The sequence below is a fragment of the Sarcophilus harrisii genome, chromosome 4 (genome assembly GCF_902635505.1).
Source record: "Sarcophilus harrisii chromosome 4, mSarHar1.11, whole genome shotgun sequence".
Taxonomy (NCBI): domain Eukaryota; kingdom Metazoa; phylum Chordata; class Mammalia; order Dasyuromorphia; family Dasyuridae; genus Sarcophilus; species Sarcophilus harrisii.
This window is the reverse complement of record NC_045429.1, coordinates 321,419,769-321,442,083: the sequence shown is the minus strand read 5'-3', so window position 1 is coordinate 321,442,083 and position 22,315 is coordinate 321,419,769. Positions and strand designations below refer to the sequence as shown.

Below are 22,315 nucleotides of genomic sequence, written 5' to 3'. Positions count from 1 at the left end.
CTGAATGGCCGGGGTGTGCCTCGGAGAGGAGAAAGTTGGCCTTGGGTGGGCCTGGGCTTGAGAACAAAGGGACCGCTCCCTTCTCCTTTCTGGGTGTGGTCAGGTATCACCTTTGTGGAATGTCAACTTTCGGGATGGGCTGGCTGCAAACCTCCCAGGCACGCTCCCCGCGGTAGGTAAAGAGGGAACACTTATTCATTCTGGTGGGGAAGGAGGCTTTCCTGGGGCAGTCCTGGGGCTTTGGGGAGCCGATGGGGGCTCGCTCCTGGAATACTCGGAGGTCAGAGCCCGCCTCCCCCTCTCCTAGGCCGGCCTCCCTGGGTCTGTGTCTGATCTCCAGGGGAAGAAAGCAGGCTAGCCAAACACACCCACCTACACTTAGGGTAGTGGGGCTCGACCTTGCAGCCCAGTGCCTCCTACGAGGCCGACTTCTGACTCTTAGAAGGGGGAGGGACAGTCCAGAGGGAGGGATCCAGACAGGAGGAGGAAGAAGGGGACCTGGGCACCCAACCTCTAGCCCCCTGCATGGTGAAATCCAGGAAGGCCCTTTGACTTCCTTTCCTCTTCTTCCTCTCCCCGCCTCCCTTTCACCAAGCACTTCCAGACTTACCCCACTGAGCGAGTGGTGGTACCCTGAGCAATTCTGCACAGCCCAGTGTTAGAGCCCGGTCTCCCCCATCAGGGGGGAAGCGAGGAGCCAGCCATCATGGCCACACCTCACTCTCAACCATTACGGCGGCTGCCTCTCTTGCGCCAGGCCATCAAGATGAAACGCCAGAAGGCCAAGGGTCTTCTGCTGGAAACCCCTCCTCAAACTGACCAAGAGGTATGAAAAACTGTAGGGGCAAGAGGCCAGATAAGGGTCGGAGGGACGTGGGGCCTTGTGTCGAGACTAGGGCCTGGGCTCAGATGTAGAGGATGCCCTGACCTCCAGGCTCTAGGAAGCAGTAACGGGGGACTGCTCTTCCAGGGGGTGGCCAGCCAGCACAGGAGAGCTTTCTCTGCCACTCCCCAGTGAGGAAGGTTGAGAGGAGGGCAGGGCTAGAGCGGGGCTTTGCTTAGGGGCGCTCCATTGATACTTTCTAAAACCTAGGCCCCTAATTCCCCTCCCTGGTAGCTGCCAGGGGGCCCTGCCAGACTACAAGCCCCTCCCAGCTCAGGCCAGAAGGCTCTCCCTGCCCGGAGCCTTCCAGCTGCAGCTCCTGAGAGTGGGCAGTGCCCTGGAGAGGAAGGGGCTTGAAACCGGCCCCCTCCCTCCGGGCGTCCCTCTCCCCACCCTCCTCCCTCCACTCCCACAGCTCCCATGGCTCACACTGTTCTCTGAAGGAGGCCTCACGCTTCCGCTGCTGATGTGTGTGTAGGGGAGCACTTGAGGTTAGATAAGCGATGCGGTTTCCTCTGGGGGGAGGTTGGGGGGGGGGAACGAGTGGAGAAAGGGGAACCAGGCCGGGGAAAGCGGGCACGTACCTCCAGCTTCTCTGGAGCCCAACTGAGGGCAGGCAGCCTGGAGCCCATGGAGCCTCATGGTGCGCCTCTGCAAGGCCTGGGGCACGGCTGGGCCGGCCAAGAGGTAGCCGGCTCCTCTCCCCTGCCCTGGGCTCTGGCCCTGTCCTGGCGGGGAGAGATGGTGCCATCCGAGGGGGGAGGAAGCAAAAGCAGCGGCCGAGGAGTGCTAGGACCTCCCGCCCCTTCTGGCTCTCTCACCGCTGCCTGGCAGCTGCTCCCTGCCCACCGCTTCTCCTGGTGAATGGGAGGTGCTGACATCCCTGGAGAGCACGAGGTGGACTCTGGGCTGGCTCTTGTCCTAGCAGAGAGTTCACACGGTGAGTCTTCCTGTCCTTCTTTCCTAGATGGAACCCCCGTCTCATCACTTCTCCCCAGAGGAGGTAAGAGAAAGAAGAGGAGCCCGGGGTCCTCCGGAAGCCCTTCTGTGCTAGGGGTGGAGGTGCAGGGCACGGGCGGAATCCTAGGAAAGTCCATTAGGGGTGCTCAGCCCCCCGGGGTTCTGAGCCCTTCACTTTGCTAGGGTGCCTAGGTCCCTATTCTGGGCAATGGTAGTGGCAGGCAATAGAGCTAGAACGCAGGGTGGGGGTTGGGGGGCTACGTTGGAAGGAGTGTTCTGGGCTAGTTGGATTGGGCCCTCAGGAATTCTGTGGTGGGGAACCAGGACCTCAGCCACCGGGGGGCTCTGAACTGTTTGCTCCGTACTTATAGAAAGCTCTGATCTATGAGGAAGCTCTCTATACGGTCCTGCACCGGATAGGCCAACCTGAGCCTAAACATGTAGCAGAAGCCACCGAGCTGCTGAGCTATCTACAGGAGGTAAGACATAAAACCCATTGTCCGTCGTTCTGTCCCCGCTTCTCCCTTCATCCCCCTGCGCCGGCCCCTCCTGCCTTGGAATTTGTACATCATGTTACCAGAGTGAAATGATACAGACTCAAGGCCCTTCTTTCTTCTAATCTCCTAATGTGGCTAATCCTCTGCCCCCATCCTCCTCCTCCTCCCCTTCTTCCTTTTCTCTCTGTTTCTGTCTGTCTCTCGGCCTCTCTCTGTCTCTTTTCTTTCTGTCTCTCTTTGTCCATCTCTTTGCCTCTCTCTGTCTCTCTCCATTTCTCTCTCTCTCTCTTTCTCTCTGTGTTTCTGTGTCTCTGTCTCTCTCTGCCTGTCTCTCTCTTTCTCTCTGTCTGTCTCTGTCTCTTTTCTCTCTGTCTTTGTCTCTATTTCTCTTTTCTCTCTGTCTCTCTATTTCTCTTTTCTCTCTGTCTCTCTATCTACCTCTCTGTCTCTCTATTTTCTCTCTGTCTCTCTCTCCATCTTCTCATCTCCTCTGGCCAACTTCTCCTCACTCCCTAGGCCTTTCACATGACACCTGAGGTACATCAACAGTTGTTCCGAAAAGTTCAGGATCTTGAGGTAAGGGAGGTAAGGGGGTGGGAAAGATGAAACCTGGGGCCTGGAGGAGAGGGGCTGGTAGCTCCAGCCATTTCTGGTCTCAGCACCTCCCTCTCACCCTCTCCTTTCAGAAACCTTTGTTTTGTCTGAAAGTGACAGTAAAGCAGGCCAAAGGCATTCTTGGAAAGGATGTCAGTGGTGAGTCCAGAAGGGGAGCAGGGTCCTTCCTGTTGCCTTTTATGGGGTCTAGGATACTTTCCAAATAGGATGGGAGTTGATTCTGTCCAAGCCCTTCTTCCAAAACTGTGAAACCTCAAACCAAGAAAGTTATCTTTGCTTCTCTTGACCAGTTACCAGGTCCCTACACTCCTGGTTTCATCTCTCACTTCTTTTTGGCTACCTTGAGTTTTCCTGCTCTCTACCCTTACCCCAACCCCCATCCCAGAAAGAGCTGGAGAGATCAGATCTTTTTGATTTTAAATTAGGGATGAGGAAGAACCAAGCTTAATGGCTGACTTTCTCTCCCTCTCTTCTCGTTCCCTTCCTTCCTTCTCTTCATCTCTCTTTACCTGGTAACAGGGTACAGTGATCCCTACTGTCTGCTGGGCATTATTGAGCATGGGATGAACATGGCAGAAAATGACCCAGGGTCAAATCGGCGACGGCAGAAGGCTGTAGTGAAGAACACAATCCCTGAAGACCAGACCCACAGGACTCAGGTCATCAGTCAGACCCTCAGTCCTGAGTGGGATGAGACTTTTTTCCTGTAAGTACCTCTCTTCTTTTCCCCAAATTCCCATATGTTGCCATAACTCCAGCCAGGGGTTCTATTCTCTCCCCTCATCTAATTATTTGGGGGGGAGGGGGGAATAAAAGCGGCTGGAGGCTATACTTCAGGGGTAGCTATATATGTTCTACCAAGCTGGTCGGACAGCAACTATGCTAATGTTATATGGACTGGTGTTATATGGAATGTTCAGAGTACAAGATAAAGGAAAAACCTAATCCTTGCCCTCAAGAATCTTAGTCATATACAGGCAATTCAGACATAGATATCAAGTGCCTTAGTGGGTGTGGGGTTGGGCGGTTCTTATCTAAATGCCATGAGTGAAAGTTGTGGAGGTAAATTTGGATTCAATGTAAGGAAAAACTTCCTAATGTAGAGTAGGAGATCTCAAGAGATAGTGGGTTGGCCCTTATTGGAATACTTACTTCAGGCAAAGTCTGTATTGTTAGGGTTGATGCAGAGAGGAATCCTGTGTATTACCTACTGATGCCTTTTAGCTGAAAATCTATGATTCTATCAGTAGGCTGGAGAAAAGGTTGAGGGAATCCAGGAAGCCTTCCTATAGGAGGCAGGCTTGAGCCACTATTTTAGAGGAAGGGAAGGAGTTACGGGTTGGGCAAAGATTTGGAGATGGGAGAAAGAGAAACGGACAAGAAAGCCATTTTGTTTTGTTTTCTTTTCAGAAAAAAAAAGGGTATAAGCTAGAGGAGAGATAGAGATTAGAGCAGAGAGGCAGAATGGGATCTTTCACCGCACTTTCCCTTCACCCACAAAACTGCCCTCTCTGTCTCACAGGGAATTTGAAGATATAACCACTGCCAGTTTCCATTTGGACATGTGGTACGTACAAGGGCTGAGCTCTGCCATGTTCTCCCGGTTGCAGAGGGAGATTGAACCTACTACCAAATACTGTGCACAGTATCTCAGATTTGAAACGATCCTCATCTAATCTAAGGCATATTTGACCAAGAATTCCTTCCATGACACGACCAACAAATCACTGTTTTGGCTGTTGCTGTTCAGCAGTTTTTCAGTTGTGTCTAACTCTTCATGACCCCCTTTGGGGTTTTCTTGGCAAAGACTCAGGAGTGCTTTGCCATTTCCTTCTCCAGCTCATTTTACATTGGAGAAAACTGAGGCAGACAGGAATAAATGACTTATCCAGGGTCACACAGTAAGTGTCTGAGGCCAGGTTTAAACTCAAGGAGATGAGTGAGCCTTCCCGACTCCAGGCCCGGCGCTCGGTCCACTGCGCCACCTAGCTGCCCCAATCTGGCATCTAGCCTTTTTTTTTTTTAAATCCTGTTTGGGGTTCAAGGCCCTTCCAGGATTGTGGGTTGTTTTTTTTCCTTTTAAGGATTGTTACACTTTACATCCTCCCACATTCTCTTCAACCCCAGGACATTGGTCCACTTATTGCTCACACAAGACAATCCATTTTCATTCTCTGGGCATTTTTCCTGGCTTTTTTCCTGGTTTCCTCCAACCCCAGCTAAAACACCACCTTCTACAAGAAAGCTTTCCTGATTCCTCCTTCATTCTAGGGCCTTCCCTTTGTGGACTATTTCCAGTTTATCCGGTCTATATCTTTTTTGTATATAGTCGGTTGCATGTTTTCTCTTTCATTAGACTGTGAATGCCTTAAGAACAAAGACTCTCTTTTACCTTTCTTTGTTTCCCAACATTTAGTGTAGTACCTGGCATATAGTAGGCACTTAATAAATGCTTGTGGAGCAATTGAAGAATCCACTCCTACAGAAGATAGCCCTCTTTCCTTTGGATACATCTAATTGTCAGGAAGACTTTCCTTATCAAGACCAGCTCTTTCTCTGCAGCTCTTGCTCTATTTCTATTTTGAGAACCATTAAGACAAGACCAATATTTCTTCTCTAAGAATTACTAATAATTGAAAGTAGTCATCATGTAAGATGGCCTTCCTCCTGAAATTCCTCTTCTGGATTATCTCTGAATTGTGCTTAAAATGCAGTGTACAGATTTGAATCCAGTACTTGACTATGGTAGGACCAGGGCAGAGTAATATTATTTCTCTTGTGGACAATCTCTCTCAGTGCAGCCTAAGATCAACTGAGCCATATGTTAACTCTTATTGAGCTTGTAAGTCACCAAAATTCCCAGGTCTTTTTCACAAGGACTATTATTATCTAGCTACACCTTCCCCAGCTTGTACTTGTGAAGTTGTTTTTAAATTCATTTGTAAGTCCAAGGTGATCCCAATAAACTTTGGACAGTAAATGCCATCTGCATCCAGAAAAGAACTATGAAGATTGAATGTAAATCAAAACATGCTATGTTCACTTCTTTTTTCTGTTTTTTTTTTCTCTCCCATCTTTTTTCCCTTTTGTTCTGCTTTTTCTTGCCCAACATGATTCATAAAGAGATGTGTATTTTTAAAAAAGGACAAAAAAATTCATATGTAGGACGTCATCCCTACCTGTAAACTGCAGATACAGACTACTGTTCTTATCCATTGGAGTCTTTCTGACTCTGTTATTCAATGTTATGACTATTCCTTATAGTTTCATGATATCTGCAAATAAAAATATGATGCTTTTATAAGCATCCTTCATCCCAGCAGAGCTGCAGTCCTTCCTAGCTCTAATTCCTCTGATGCTATGACCTTCTTCTTCCCATAAGGGATGCAGACCAGGTGGAGTCCGTGAGGCAGAAACTGGGGGAGCTGACGGATTTGCATGGTCTCCGGAGGTAAGGGCCCCATGACACATAAGGAGGGAACATAGCAAGGGGCCTGGGCATGGGGAAGAAGGGCATAACCTTCTCTGGAGTAGGAGGGAGGGAGAGAACCTGCCTGCCCCTACCCTCGCACCAGCCTCAGCTAAGGACCTTTGAAGGAGCCATCCTTGGGTATCAAGACCCAGACTGAATTTGTCTCATCTGAGCCTCCTTGGCCCAGCCTATCCAGCTCCTTCCTCACTGGGCCTCCCTCTCTGCCTCAGGATCTTCAAAGAAGCACGGAAGGACAAGGGACAGGATGACTTCCTGGGAAATGTGGTCCTGAGGCTGCAGGTGAGGTAGAAAAAGGGGAGATGAAGGAGAAGGAGGGAAAGGAGGGTTTAAAGATCAGAGTGGTCCCATCCAGCCTGAAGGTAGATAAGAGGCTGATACTTGAAGATGGGTGTAGGTAGCTACCAGGTCCCAGGAGAGATTCCCTTAAGGGACTTGGTTACCTATCATCCTACGTCACTCTGTACTCACATCCATGTCCCCTTTTCCACCTGCATATCTTTAAGTCATCTGGCCTCCATGCCTGAGGGATAGGACATGTCCATATATTCCCTTGTCTACCTGTGGAGCCATAACTAGGGTAGGACGACTGGAGTTTTGTCCTAAGGCACTGTTATTCACATGTGTGGTCCTCTTCCCTAAGTCAGTTCTCTAGCCAGTCACCTCAAGGTCACTCCTTTTTTGGGGCCCCACTACTTGCACTGCTGTGTTCTCTGCTTCCAGCTGCCCTCACTCCCTCCATCTCCAACTGAATTTAGAATTCCTAGTTGGCCACTTACCCATTTATGCTTTTTCATGTCTGTCTGTGCCCTTGCATAGGACCTGCACTGCCGGGAAGATCAGTGGTACCCCCTGGAGCCCCGCACAGAGACCTATCCAGACCGAGGGCAGTGCCACCTGCAATTTCTGCTCATTCACAAGCGGGTAAGTGGGCAGGTGGGTCAGCACCAGAGTCAGAGCTCGTTGCAACTGGACCCAACCTCCATCGTCCTTTCCTCTCTCTGGAGATCCACCTACAATGACCCAGTGGGGGATCTGTGCTTGGGGGGAGTGCCCAGGCCTGTGGGCAATCCTCCACAGCCTGGTCTCTGTCGTAGAGAGCCACCACTGCCAGCCGTACCCACCCCAGCTACACTGTGCACCGCCACCTACTCCAGCAGTTGGTCTCTCATGAGGTCACTCAGCACCAGGTACCCACGGAAGGGGAACAGGATGAGTTAGGGGACAGGGGAGGGACCCGGGCAGCCAGGGCGGAGAGGGTTCGGTCTGGGGCATCCCAGCACATCTGGGTCTGCTGGCAGAGCAGCCTCAGAACAAGGTCCCCCACACCTTCCTTCTTGCTTTCAGGCTGGTAGCACTTCTTGGGATGGAGAACTGAGCCCCCAGGCATCCACCATCCTCTTCCTCCACGCCACACAGAAAGACCTGTCTGAGTTCCACCAGTCTATGGCGTGAGTATTCCAGGGCTGTTCCCCAGTGCCACAGAAGTCCAGGCACCAGGGCTGAGCTCACCCCTATCCTAGAGCCCAAAGGAGGGCTTTCTCCCCTTGTACTCCCTCCCTACGTCTGTATTCTTGGGGCTGGAAGATGACAGGGGACATCAATGAAGACTCAGCTTTATGCAAGGCTGATGCTGTCCATACCTGATGTAGGCAGTGGCTGGCTTATAGCCGACTCTACCAGAGCCTGGAGTTCCCAGGGAGCTGCCTGCTGCACCCCATCACGGCCATCGAGTATCAGTGGATACAGGGAAGGCTGAAACCAGAGCAGGTAGGACTCACGAGGTGGGAAGGGAGGAAGGAATATTGAGAAGATGAAGATCCCTTTATAGTCATGTGGAAGAAGAAGTACTTAGGTCCCCCCAAAATTGTGCTGTCCTATACTAGTATCTCCCTCACTCCTTGGATTAACTTTTGTCACCTCAAACTCCATAGCGGGAAGAACTGGCTGCCTCTTTCAACTCCTTACTGACTTATGGACTTTCCCTGATCCGGAGGTTCCGATCTATATTCCCTCTCTCAGCCTCTGGCTCCCCAGCTCGTTTGCAGTCCCTTCTCAGGTAAGATGTCTCCTCATCTTTCTTATTTCCATCTCGGTCTCCAGGACCTAAAATCCTATCTGTTTCCCTAGATTTGGAGTGGGCAAGGGGATCCCCTTCTTGAATTGAGTAGAGAGGTAGTGGATGGAGAAGGAGAATGTGTTAGATTGGGGGTGTTCTAAGGGCTTGAAACATAAGTATTGTGTGTAAAGATTTGAGCTAAGGGCTGAGAAGGAAGATGAGTCATTTGGGCAAGGGGTATACCTAGGTCCTTCTCCTTCCCACCCCAGGGTCCTTATACAAATGTGTAAGATGAAGGCGTTTGGGGAGCTCTGTCCTAATGGGGCACCCTTGTCTTCCCTGGTGACTGAGGTGCTGCGGGTAAGTCACTTCCCTATCCCCCATCTCTTGATCCAGTGTGAGGGTGGGATGCCGGTAGCTATCTAGTCACTGACCGCCGACCATGTTTCTACTTGGGTAGGCTGACCCCTGTGGCCCAAGGAGTATTCGGGTCCTCTTTCCAATTTCTGGCTTTCCCAGCCTACCTCTAACACTAGCACTCTGGGGGTCTCCAGGGATCGCTTTCCCAAGTCCCTGAGATAGCTACTGATGAATTTAACCCCCTCCCACAGACAGGCACCCTTGAATGGTTCCATCTGAAGCTGCAGCACCATCAGCCCATGGTCCAGGTGAAAGAGGGTGGGGACATGGGATCAAAAGATTGGGAGGCATTTATTGTAATAAAGAGGTTTGAGGGTTTTTCCCATTATTAATTTACTCATTTTTCTTCTCTCAACCCATATTCCTTTCTAGGACATGCAAGAAATGTGCAAGGCCATATTGAGCCTGGTCCTAGATGTCAGTGGGGATCTGCATCAGTGTCAGAGAACCTGGAACAAAATCTTCAACAAGTGAGAGATGGCCAGAAAGGGACTTTGGGGTCTGGGCTGAAAGAGAGCTTGGCTTGGTGGGCTAGCTATAGGGGACCGAGGAGGGGAGACAGAGGGAGAAAAGGGGCACCTGAGCTGAAGAGATTGAGAGCTAGTGGCTTAGGCTGTAAGAATTGGGAGCTAGAAATTGAGATTCTTGACTGTAAGCTGAAAAGTGGAAGTTGGAAATCTGGAAGGCCAGGGAATTCAGGAATAGGGATCTGGGGCCCAGAGCCATTACTAGGTCATGAGGGGATTTGACCCAGAATCCCCGAACTTGAAGAGTCTATGCACTTCTTCAGTAGCTATGTTTAAGTGAATTGGTCTCATGCTGACTTAATTCTGTTTCTCCCCTCTACATCCCAATTCAGCCCTATAAACCCTATAGTGACTGTATCCCAAACACTTCCTGGCAGAGTCCCACCTTCCTCATGGGATTAAGATTTCTGTCTCTTCCTCACACCCCAACTAAAGCATCTCCACCTTTCCCTCTGCCTCCGTGAATTTGTCTTTAAAAATCTGAGTATGAATTTCGTGTTTGCTCTCCCTCCTTCACCTTCCTCCTCCCACATATATCTCGCAAAGCTTGCCCATCTATCTAAACTGCTGATTACGGCTCCAGGGGGAACCCAAGTTTGGGGGAAGTAAGAAGAGTTGATCTTAGAACCCAAGCTGGATCAAGATAGTAGTCAAATGTATTGACTTAAATTAATTAAATTACATATGATAATTAAAATACATATGATAGAGATAAAGCTTTAAAATTTATGCTTTTGTCTTTGTTATGATGAGGAAGCAATTGATAATTCTCTGTCATAACCACTGAAATAGATCCAGGAATTGCATGTTCTTTGCTTTGTTATTAAAGTACATTATTAAGTAGGGAAGAAAAAAAGAACCTAGGCTGGGGCAGGGGAAAGAGCATTAGGTAAGTGTGCTCATCCTAACCTTCTCTGATTCCTTCTCTCTAGTACTCTGAAGATTGATCTTTTCTCCATGGCTTTCTCGGAACTGCAGAAGCTTGTGAGCCCCTTCTCTGGCACTTCATTCTCCCTTTTCCATTGGTGCCAAAAGAGACTCTGGAAAAGGGTCTAATATGCAGCATTTTCTGTATGGCGGGCATTATGCTGAGCATTTTATAAATACCTCATTTGGTCCTCACAACAACCTGGGAGATAGTTATTATCATTATTCCCCTTTTATAGCTGAGGAAACTGGGATAGACAGAGATTAAGTGACTTGGCCTCCATCATACAGCTAGGAATCTGAGTTCAGGTCTTCCCAACGCCACGTGTAGTGTTCTGTCCACTGCAGCAGCTAGCTTCCTGGGACCAGAGATGCTACTGGACCCTGGGACTCTATTGTTGTCTGACCTAATCCCGTGCCAGGGCACTGCCCTGGGCATTTCTGACCCATAGTTCTTTCTCTGTAGGTGGCCCAGAGGGTAAAGGAACACATGGAGATGGTGGGCAGCGTCGTGAATCCAGAGATGGGCGAGAGCTTATTCCAGCTCTACCTTAGCCTCAAGGAGCTCTATCAGCTGGTCCCCCCTCCTTCTGAGAGGTACCTGTGCTAAGTGAGAAGAAGGGATGGAGAGAGAGGAAAGTACTTAGAACTTGGTTTAGTTAGGTTGCCTTGGGAGAGCAACAGTCTGGGAAAAACCACGGAGAGGCAGACAGGAGCCCAGGGCACTAAGCTACTCAGCTGCCCCAGGTAACCCATTCTTCCCTGGATCTGTACCCACCTGTCGCTTTTCCCAGGGATGGAATCCTGGATCTGGATGGCTTCCATAAATGGTTCCTTCCCGCCATCCCTGCCTGGCTGCTGAAGACTTATAGTGTGGCGTTGGCTCGGCTACAGCGGGCAGTGCAGATGGACCAGGTAAGGTCTGAGAGTGGGCACAGGTCACTCCCCCTACACTGACTCTCCCCCAATGGGGACAATCTAAGTGCTTATTCCCTGTTGCCCACAGAGAAGAACTTTCAGACATAATTCTCATTTCTCTGCTAAATGTCACCCATGGTAAATTTGGAGTCAACTGAGGAATCTCTCCTTAAACTATTATTAATAATAATACTCATTTATGCAGTACTTTAAAATTTACAAGACAGTGTAAATAGGTTATTTATTTTGATCTTCATAACAACCATTTGAGATACATGTGGTCATACCCATGTAATAGATAGGGAAACTGATATTTGTAGAGGTCTTACTGAGTTTTCTAGAGAGGAATTTGAACCATAGCCTCCCCACTCCTGGTCTACATTGATTACTTCATGACATCTTCTTTCTTCCCCTTCCTCCCCGCCAAGCTGGTCCCTCTGGGTGAGCCGATCAAACACAGTACATCTGCTGTGGATCTGTCCACATGCTTTGCCCAGATTAGCCACACTGCCCGACAACTGGATTGGCCCGACCCCGAAGTTGCCTTTATGATCACAGTCAAGTTTGTTGAGGTATGTAGTGGGGGAGGGCCTTGTGCCATTTTCCAAATATTCCTGAACCACCCATTTTCTTCTGCATTTCCCTCTTTGAGTACTTTCTTCATTATCTTCGTTCCTTGAACAAATCTTCAGAATTTGTTCTACTCTTCAAAACACTTCATTCCTGCTCTTCCTCCCAAGCATCCTCACTCTGCTCCAAAGTCCAAAGTCTCCAGTGATCTCTTGTGCTCCTTGGAATCTCTCCTCCCATGTGCTTCCCACAGGAGCCATGTTTCCTTAATTCCCTTTCCCTTCTCTAATGACCTTTTCTCCATCCCCAGGATACCTGTAAGCTGGCTCTGGTATACTGCAGCCTAATCAAAGCTCGAGCCAAGGAACTCTCTGTCCACCAGAAAGACCAGGGACAAGCAGCTAATATGGTGAGAGGCTGGTTTTGATGGGGTGGTGTTGGGGAAATATATGGGAGTTGGGGAAGGAGGAGGACATAGGGTGTCTGGGGGAGGAGGCAAGTGGGAGAATGTCTGGTGTGATCCGTTTGTCTTGGGCAATACCCCAGGGGCAGGGGCAGAGCGTGGGGTGAGGGTCAGTGCCGTGGGACAAACTGAGTCAAGGTCTTGCCCTAGCTGTGCGTGGTGGTGAATAACATGGAACAGCTTCGGCTGGTGGTACTGAAGCTCCCCACCCAGCTGGCATGGAAGGACCTAGAACAGTGGGCAGGGGCCATCTTGGAGCCAGAACAGCTGCAGCATACACTACACGCCCAGCTGAAGGGTGCCCTGACTGGCCTGGACCATGAGATTCGCAGTGGGGTTCGGACCCTGGCTGAGCAGGTACCTACTGCATTTACCTTGGCATGGTCCCTCTGAAACTCCCCTTGTTCTGGACCTCATTTTGACCATGATCCTCAAGCTGCCTTGGTGACCTCATTCTAGATGATTCCTAACATGTCTCTGTCCTGTCTGGATCTCAGCCAGCAACCCTGTCCCTCCTATGCCCTGTCTCCTCACCTACTTCCTGATCTCTTTGTGATTGGCAGTTGGAGGCTGGCATTTCCAGACACATCCAGAAAATTGTGGGCACCAGTGAAAACACCGTGCCTGAAGATGTGAGTGAGCCCCTTGGTTTGTGGTTTTTTTTAGGGGATCACGGGGGCATTGACTAGAGTCTTTATGGGGGTGAGAATTTCAAAGAATCATAGAACTGAAAACTAGAGGAGACCATAGAGATCTAGTCCAGCCTCTCCTCCTTGTTGTACAAGGGAATTGAGACCCAAATCAGTTTAAATAATTTGCCCAAAGGCAGGTAGATGGCTCAGTGGATGGAGCATTGGGAGGACCTGAGTTTGAATTCAGCCTGTGATGCTGGGCAAATCACTTAACTGTGATTTATCTCAAAAAACAAACAAAAAACCCAAAATTGCCCAAGATCACCTAGTAGCAAAGACTGGACTGAAATTCAATTGTTTTTACTCTCAGCCAGAAATGCCTCCAACCATTTATCCATGGACAAATTGCCTTCTCTCCCCTGCCTCTGTGGTTCTATTTAGCTGCTGTTCTCTGGTTCTGGGATTAAAGGCCAGACCAGGCTGGTGGGTTAGGCCAGGAGGATCTCAGAGGGGAAATAACTCTCTTCTCTTTTTGTTTCCTAGGCCATCTTACCTCTGATGAAGTTCTTAGAGTCTGAGCTTTGTTACATGAACAGGAACTTGGTGCAGGAAAACTTTAACAGGTTTGGATTTATCCCTCAATCCCCACAGCAGCACAGAACAGACCTTATCTCTCTCTGACACGACAGCCTTTTAGATACCCAAAGATGTCTCCTTTCCCAGATTTTACCTTCTCCAGGTTAAATTTTGCCAGTCCCCTCAAGTGATCCTCCTCAGATGGGATCTTTGGAGTCCTCTCTATCCTCCACGAGCACCAGTTTGTCAATATTCTCCCTAAAATGTACTCTCTTCCCAACCCTCCAAGCTGACATAAAGAATCATGGAATCCAATATCCCTGAATCTAGATTCTGTATTAATGCAGTTTCTTTAATGCAGATTTTTTTATTAATGCAGTTTCAAATGGCATTAGGGTTTTTTTGGTTCCATTTAGTTAGCAGCTTGCTCTGTGAGGATACTTATGTCAAGGTTTTGATCAGTTATATGTATTTCTGCCAAGTCAGGAATCTCGATCCTATATTTATTCAACTGAATTTGGGGACTTTTCCATTCACCCCAATCAAATTTTCACTTACTAATTTGATTCCTTGTATCAAGCTATCCTTCCCAACTCTCTGTTATCTGCAATTTGATTAATCTATCTTCTATGTCTTTATCCAAATCAGTAATAAAAAATATTTAGTGAAGCAAGTCCCTTTAAGAATTCCCTTCTGCACCTTCTTCCTACCCATTCCTAATATTAAACTATTTCCTAAAAGGGACTCTAATCTCAACCTCCCACTTAAAGTAGGTGAGGGTCAGGAGAATAGAGTAGAAATAGAGAAAGTAGTAACCTATTAGTGCCAAGCACTGTGAAGTGCTGGGGATGCAATGACAAAAATTAAGCATCCCTGCTCTCAAGGAGCTTATATTCTATGGAGTAGAACATTAGACACCCAAAAGATAAAATTGATTCAGAGTAACTTAGTGAGGGTGGGAAGGCACTAGGAACTCTGGGAACCAGAACAGGCTTCCTGTAGGAAGTAGATCTTGAATTTTGAGGGAAGCCAGAGGAAGAAGGTGAGTTCCAGGTAAATTCACTGTTCACTGAAGGAAATGGTTATGTACAGAGAATAGCAAATAGGCTAATCTGACTAAAATTAGGTAGAACTGTGAAGGAGAGTCAGTAAGCCTGGAAAGATAAGGAGGGACCAAATTGTAGAGGGCTTTAACTTTCAGTTGCATTTGTATTTTATCTCCTGGGGGTTTCTTGAGCAGGGGGATGACATACTGAGATCTATGTTTTAAGAATATCAATTATGCATCTTTATGTAGAGGATAGATTGAAGGGAGTGGTGAAGGCAGGGTAACAGTTAGGTTAAAGTAATAATCTAGGCAAGATACAATGTATAGCTCTGAAGAAGGGTGGTAGCAGTGTGATTGGAGAGGAATATAATACAAGAGATATTGTGGAGGTAACTAAGTGGCGCACTGGAAATAGCACTGGCCCTGGACTCAGGAGCTCAAATGTGATCTCAGACACTTAATAGCTATGTGACTCTGAGCAAGCCACTTAATCTTGACTGGAGGGAAAGCAAGAGCGAGAAAGGATGAGAACCAGAACAAGAGAGGAAGAGCGAGAGAGTGAGAGCAAGAAAGAGAGAGCAAGAGTGAGAGCAAGAGCAAGAGAGAGAGAAACAGACTGTGGCCCTTGAAGACTGACTGGATGTGAGGAATGAAAGAGAAGATAAGTTGAAAATGACTAGAGATTAAGAACCTAGATAACTGGAAAGGGAAATCTGGAAGAGGAAATGGCTTTGGAGAAAAAAAAGGGGGGTTGTTTTGTTCATCTGGCTTTTGCTCTCCTCTGGGTGTCCAGTCTCCTGTTGCTGCTCTGGACTCACACCCTCAGCGTGCTCACCCAAACAGCTGCGGCCCAGCGGAATTCAGTCCAGATCTCCCAAAAGCTGAAAACTGCTCTGCAGGTATGAGGAGGGAGGGAAAGGGGAGAGGACTGAACAATATCAGTGGGAAGAGAATTAATGAGAAGATAGGCAGGAAGGAAATGTCCAGGGTGTGACTGTGGTTATCTCAATATCTAGAACCTAGAGTTCTGTTTTCATGCTGAGGGTTGCGGCCTGAGCCCTGAAATCCTTCACACACCTTCCTTGCAGGTAAGGACCCTGTGGAGGGGTGGAGAGACTGGGGAGAGAGACAGGAGTCTGTGCCTAGGACTCTGTTTCTGACTGTGCCTTACATTTGATTTTGCCCCTCACTATATCCCCTTTCTTACTATGGTCCCCATCTGACTGTCCCGCCTCCTGTCTGATTGTGCCTGCTGACTGGGACTCCGTGTTTGCCCCCTGCTGTGCTGTTCTCTCCGACTATGGCCATCCGACTATCAGCATTTCTCTCTTTTGTCTCCATGGGTTTCCCTGCCTGTAAGATGAAGCATTAGATGACCTTTCCATTCTTTATTCATTTCATGGTCTATTATGACCTCCAGGATCTTCAGAGGAATCTAGAACTGCAGGCATCTTCCACTCAGGAACTCATTCAGAGATATTTCAGCAATCGCATCCAGCAACAGGTGAGGTGAATTCTCTTTGCCTGCTTCAGCCTTGCACAGGCTACTGGACAGGCCTTTGGGAAGCAGTAATAGCTGTCAGGACGAAAGACTGTCCCGTCTGTCTTGAATGCAAGGTCTTGGGAAATACAGGTATTTGAGTTGCCTGAAATACGCTCTTTTCCCAAGCTCCTAGCACCACCTCCTCCCTATCCCAAAGGGGTAGGTTTCTGCTTGCCCCTTATAGCCTCCCTCACCTAGCCCAGGACTGAGCCCTGGGGGGCCCCCTCTCCTCTACCACCCGTGCCGTCCTCTCACCTGCCACAGCTGATCCCCGCTTCCTCCTCCCAAAGGCAGATACCACATCGGAGGAGTTTGGGGCCATCACCATCAAGGCCTCCTACCGACTCTCCGAACAGAAGCTCCGGATCGAGGTGCTCAGCGCCTCCAACCTGCTACCCCTGGACTCTAATGGTGAGCGGGGAGGCAGGGCCAGGCACAGGGAGGACCGTGTGTTCCCTTGGGCTTCTTCAACAACAATGACCAAGATTGATTAAGTACTTGCTGTATTCCAGAGATCTATGCTAGTGCTTTGAGAAAATGCAAGATTTCGATAAGACACAGCCCCCAGCCTCATGAGTCTTCAGCCTAGTAGGAAGATAAGATAAAAAATATGTTTCATTATTTCAAGGGCCTATGGTTTCATCAGTGTAGAAATTTGATTTTCAAAAAGTATGAAGGCTAAATTCAAAGTCTTATCCTTCACATTGAAAAAAAAATCCACTTTGTAAGAATAGGATAGATCATGAGATCCATAGGTTCAGAGCTGGAAAAAACCCGGGCAGATAGATAGAGAGGACTTTGGGATGGCTCCCCTCTCTAAAATCCAACCTCTTCATTTTAGAGATGAGGGAATTAAGGCCCACAGAGATCAAATCATACGACATAGGCAAAACTTGAACTCAGATCCTTGATTAGATGTCAACTCGTCCAAAAGAGACGGGGATGTGAGCGGACTCCAAGCTTAGTCAGTATATTGGCAGCTAAACGCCCCTCCTCCCCAGGTAATCTCTGGTTAATAAGGGAGGCACCTTGTTGTTGTCTAACCCTTCCTGGCCCCATTGGGGGTTCCTGGGCAAATATTGGAGGGGGTTGCCATCTCCTTCTCCAGTTTATTTGACAGATAATGAAATGGAAGCAAACAGGGAGAGGTGACTTGCCCAGCTAGGAAGAGGTCAGATCTGATCTGACCCCTCCTCCTCACCTTCTCCATCCACTGCACTAAAGGGATAGCTCCTAGCAATAAGGAAGGCACATCCCTCTCGGCAGCTAGATGGCGCAGTGGAAAGAGCAGCGAGCCTGGAATACAGAGGACCCGAGTGAAAATCCAGCCTTGGACATTTATGAGCTGTGTGATCCTGGGCAAGTCCCTTCCCCCTGTTTGCCTCACTTTCATCCTCTGTAAAATGAGCTGGAGACAGGAACTGGCGAACCGATCCAGTGTCTTTGCCGAGGAAACTCCCAATGGGGCCACAGAGAGGTGGATGACTGACCAGCAATATCCTCCTGTCTCCGTCCTGGTCAGCCCCCCGCCAGCGTGCCGGGCTCACTTTTGGACACCAGCGCTTGCTTGAGAAAGATATTAATAAGCTGGAAGGTATCCAGAGGATGGCAACCAGGCTTGGGAAGGGCCCTAAGGCTATGTTTTATAAGAACTTCATTTAGAGAAGACCCAAGGTGGGGGATGAGGGGGTGAGGAAGGGCACAATATTCATACACTCAGTACTTGACGTCTGGTCATTCGGAAGAGTTGTTCTGTGTGACGGCAGGGAATGCAAAGGGGTGGATTCAGTTTGTCAGAAAAAAAAACCCTTCCTACAATTGGAGCTGTCTGAGAGGAAAAGAGATTGACTCTAGAGGCAGGGGCACCCCCTCACTGGAGGTCTTCAAGCAGATGCTCCGACGTCTTATCAGGTGTATTATGCTGGGGATTTCCTCTGTAGGGACTAGTAGGACTCTGAGGTCCCTTCCACGCATAAAATACAGTGATTCTGTGACCCCTTCCTCTGAAGTGGATCCCAACTTTTCTAACACTCTTCTAGAATCGTTTCAACCAAAAATAAACCAACCAAAACCCCAAACCCAAACGTCCCCCTGCAGCCAAGCTGGTGAGTGATGTGATTTTGAATCACAAAAATACAAGGTGTTGCTAGGCCTAGCCTTGAAGCCTTTCTAGGCTGGTATAGGGTCCTTCAGAGCTTGGCCTTCACTGGCGAGCCTTGTAGAACCCCTGCTGTGCTAAACAGCAGTCTGTAGCACAGACACAGTTAACCCGGATATACAATATTCTCTAACTCCATTAGTGAACTGCAAAGCTAAGTGCCGAGTGGAGTTTGGGGAAAAAAGTCATTCTTGCTCAGAGAGGAAAGGTGAAGGGGTGAAAATCAGGGAAAGGCAGGTCATTTGAATTGAACTTCAGTTTTTATTTTGGGGGGAGGTGGTCAAGGTTAAATAACTTGCCCGAGGTCACATAGTAAGTGCCCATTTTCTGAGGCTGAATTTGAACTCAGGTCTTCCAGACTCCAGGGCTGGTGCACTATCCCCTGGACTACCTAGCTGAATTGAGCTTTAAAGGTAAAGAGGACAGACTCTTCAGGCACAGGGAACAGAAGTGGGCTTTGTTTTATTTTTGGCTGAGGAGGGATCTCTCTTTCCTGGAGGACCCAGGTAGTTTGCTCTCTTAGGGCAGCCGGACACAATTCTCCATTGGACACTGGAACGGTCCCTACTAAATGTATGTGTGTATGTGTGTGGAAAGTGAACTGGCCTTGTGACGGGTTGAGGGGAGAGGACAGAGGTGATCCTTCTCCCATCCTCTTGCTTCCTCTGTCCACCTCCCCAGGCACCAGCGATCCCTTTGTCCAGCTGACCCTGGAACCAAGACACAGGTTTGCAGAGGTGGCCCCTCGGGAGACACAGAAGTTCAAAAAGGAGCTGCACCCCCTGTTTGATGAAGCTTTTGAGTTGTGAGTTGTGGCCCTTCCTTAGTACTTTGCATCCCACCTGTGCTTGATGGGATCTCCCTCCCCAGATCTATATCAGCTCTTTAGTCTTCCTAGAACCTAACTATTCTCCAGATGCTGGGCTGTTTTGGGATCCTTCCACCATGGGTCTCTTTTCAGGGAAACAAGCTCAGGGCTTCTCTCTCATTTGGTTGGTACTGAATTTGGGGCAAGAGAGGGAGTCTGGGAGTGGTAAAAGGGGAGAGGCCCTGGGACAGTGAACATGAGTGAAGTTTGTAGTCCTGCGGTTCCCATTGCTGAAAGGGGGGTAAATCTCACACTTTGAATTCACTGCAGTCTATTAAATGAATGAATGAAGGAACAGTAATCTGACTTACAAGTCTTAGAGATAAAGGGTTAAAACTTCTCCGTGTCTGGAGACACCTTTTCAGGTTTCATTTGCTTGGAAGGGTTGAATTCCCATTTTAAGGGGAAAAAAGGTTTAGGGATTCACTCACATGTGGCTGGTCTTCAGCTTGGTGTCTCTGGAGTCATGCCAGAAGGAAGGGAATTGCCTCTTGCTCACGGTCCTGGATCACGACAGGCTGGGGACTGATGACCTGGAAGGAGAAGCTTTCCTCCCACTTAATACCGTCCTCGGGCTCTCTGGGGACAACAGTTCTGGCCAGGTGCCTCAGACACGTTTGCCTCTCACCTACCCTGCCTCTAATGGTATGTTATTTGTTGGGAGAAAGGGCTCCTGGGCTGTGGGAGTCCTGGAACGGGGCTAGGAGGAAGGCCATGAGGAGGTGGGAGGCTATTTGTGCTGCAGGATGGTCAGTACCTTGGCAGGGGGCCCTGAGGCCCTGACAGGAAATAAGAACAGAAAGGTTTCTAACTCCTCCCACTTTTTTATCTTCTTTCCCAGGGGACCCCATTCTGCAACTGCTGGACCTCAGGAAGGGTGATCGGGAAGCTCAGGCTTTTTTTAAGCTCCGGAGGCAGCGGGCCAAACAGGCTGAGCGTTTGGGGCAGTAAAAGTGGATGGAGCCTGTCTGGGGGCCCAGGGGCTGAGCTAGGTCTGGGATATTTCCCTCATCTCCTACCAGGACAGATACTCTTAATCCGGCTCCTCAGCTCCTGCGTGATTAAGGGCTGACACTGATGCTGCAGGGGTTCAGAATGGCACAATCTAGAAATTCACCGTGGTAATGACTAGGTGTGTGTGTGTAGTGCAACCCCATCCCCTGGGCATCCTTAGGCCATCATGCCCTGGCCACATCCTGGTTTTTTCCTCTGGGGTCCCCAAGAGGAATGGTTAACAACTGTCCTCTGCTCAGAGACATTCTTTAAAACCAGGGAAACACTTTGGGGTTGAAATGAGGAGGGGAAAAACCAGAATCTGTATTAGATCCTTAGCTTTTCTCACAGAAAAAAAAAAAATGTTCTGGTCGAACTTAATTCCAACAGTCATGGTCAGAGTCAGAGAATGTCAGAGCTAGGAGGGTCCTCAGGGACCATGTAATCTAACCCCTTCACTTTACAGAAAAGGAAACTGAGGCTCAAAAAAGGGGTGACATGTCCACAGTAAATGGCAGAGACAGGTCAATGATGTAACTCTGAACCCAGTGTCCAAACCTCCTCCTACTTGCTCAGCCCCTAAAGTATAGAACACTCATCAGTCTCATTGGACCTTTGTTCCCTTATGCACAGAAGATTGGGAAGGAGGGTCTGACGTTGAGGGGGAAGGAGAATGCTGCTTTGGACACACAACTGGGGCTAATCCTGGGCAAGAGAATAGGGAAAAGATAACTGAGACCTGAACCCTGTCTCTGGGGCTCTGTGATGCCATGAGGGGATTATTCCTGGTCTTCTAAAATTTCCCAGACCCTAGGGCCAGAGTCAGAAGAGTAACAGGAACACAGCTGCTGATTGACAGATCAACTTAGAAGTCCAGATTCCTCTTTCCCACATTCAACATTTTTTTTTTTTTTTTTTTTTTTTAGCAAAACAATAAAACTATTATCGTTCTCCTAGAAAGCACACTGTGCTCTCTGTCAGGGGAAGGATTTACCTGGTCATAGGCTGAGGATCCTGGGCTGGCCACCCCACCCCTCTCCTGAGTTTTGCAAAGCTGGTCTTCCCTTCCCCTGCTGGGTAGGCCCATGGAGGAGGGCGGTGGAGAAGAGAGCCTGTTCTAGGCTGGTTGTGCTGGTCAGGGTAGGTTGTGCTGGCAGGTAGCAGCAATCATCTGCTTTGAGGGAAAAAAGTCTTGACCAGATCACTTAATAGAAACATCCAATTCTGCGTCCCACTCCTCTGGGACTTATAGAAACACAGGGCTTTGGGACCTCGTAGGTCAAGGCCGTGTGTGAGGCTATTTTTACAGCAGGGCCCCACAGCTCCGGCTCTTGGTAGACTGTGCCTCAGCTACCCAGGGCCTTCACCACAAAGAGCCCACCAAGTACTCCTTCTAGCCCAGCAAAATCCAGGTTGGGTTACTGGGTCTCACAGGCGCCTGTCCGTCTAGCCGGGGGAAGCCCACTCCTTGGAGTGCTGAACCCGTGTCCCATTGGCCACCACCGGCAGAAGTAGCCCACTCAGTAGGCCTGAAAGGGAGTGGCTTCTCTGGCTGCCAACTGGGAAAGGACTCTAAGCTTCTTGGGGTTGGAGGGGAGTGTCTCCTTCCCCCTGAACCCCCAGCAATATGGCAGCTGAGAGCACAAATCTTGATCTTGGGCTGCCTCAGCTTTGTCCCTGGCAAGTGCTCCAGAACGTTTCTGGAGAAATGGCCAGAACCTGGAGGGATTTGTTTGGGCAATGCAGAATTGTGAAGAGGTTAAGTCATTTCAGCAGTCCCAGGAATGCCTCATGTTTTGATGTTTATCAACCTCTGAGAATTTAATGATAGATATGGTATCACTATTGCTTAAATCTTTGTTAAGGAGCACTTGTAATCTCTTGTGTTGTCTACCTTTTGTCTAGAGAAATAGCTATCCCATTCCTGATTTTACTTGTACACCAAGTTCTTTCCTACCTTCCCTTTTTTGGGGAGGATATGAACCAAACTTTAAGTTTAAAGTAATTTTCTGGGTTGGGAGAATAAAGAAACAGTGTACAAGAAAGAGCCTGACCCTTTTCTTTGGAGGCCAGACTGTCCCAGGATTAATGCAAGGACCCCCACGTGGGTCCAAAGTTGAGAGGAGTTCCTAAACAGAGAATGAAAGAACACGCAGAACCCTAGTCCA

At 48.8% G+C, this 22,315-nt stretch overlaps 1 protein-coding gene across 3 annotated transcripts; it reads left to right on the top strand.

The window, feature by feature from the left end:
* The first annotated feature begins 373 nt into the window (after window positions 1-373).
* UNC13D (unc-13 homolog D) lies at window positions 374-22,194 on the top strand. Of its 3 annotated transcripts, none has more exons than XM_003768516.4 (32): window positions 376-826; window positions 1,851-1,886; window positions 2,215-2,322; window positions 2,857-2,916; window positions 3,027-3,093; window positions 3,475-3,661; window positions 4,478-4,522; window positions 6,338-6,406; window positions 6,658-6,727; window positions 7,265-7,369; window positions 7,543-7,635; window positions 7,793-7,896; window positions 8,098-8,215; window positions 8,380-8,504; window positions 8,774-8,864; window positions 9,116-9,172; window positions 9,297-9,394; window positions 10,384-10,435; window positions 10,845-10,975; window positions 11,173-11,293; window positions 11,725-11,868; window positions 12,177-12,275; window positions 12,480-12,686; window positions 12,893-12,961; window positions 13,505-13,584; window positions 15,379-15,484; window positions 15,602-15,673; window positions 16,006-16,089; window positions 16,419-16,539; window positions 18,968-19,091; window positions 19,603-19,799; window positions 19,996-22,194. In XM_003768516.4, the coding sequence occupies exons 1-32, from the start codon at window positions 707-709 to the stop codon at window positions 20,103-20,105; spliced, it is 3,270 nt and encodes a 1,089-aa protein (XP_003768564.2). In that variant the 5' UTR covers window positions 376-706; the 3' UTR covers window positions 20,106-22,194. The 3 variants fall into 3 exon arrangements, with proteins under 3 accessions (XP_023358269.2, XP_003768564.2, XP_012403975.2); XM_012548521.3 differs by lacking the exon at window positions 376-826 and adding an exon at window positions 1,188-1,374; XM_023502501.2 differs by lacking the exons at window positions 19,603-19,799; window positions 19,996-22,194 and having other exon boundaries at window positions 374-826; window positions 16,423-16,539; window positions 18,968-19,049.
* Window positions 22,195-22,315: the final 121 nt, after the last annotated feature.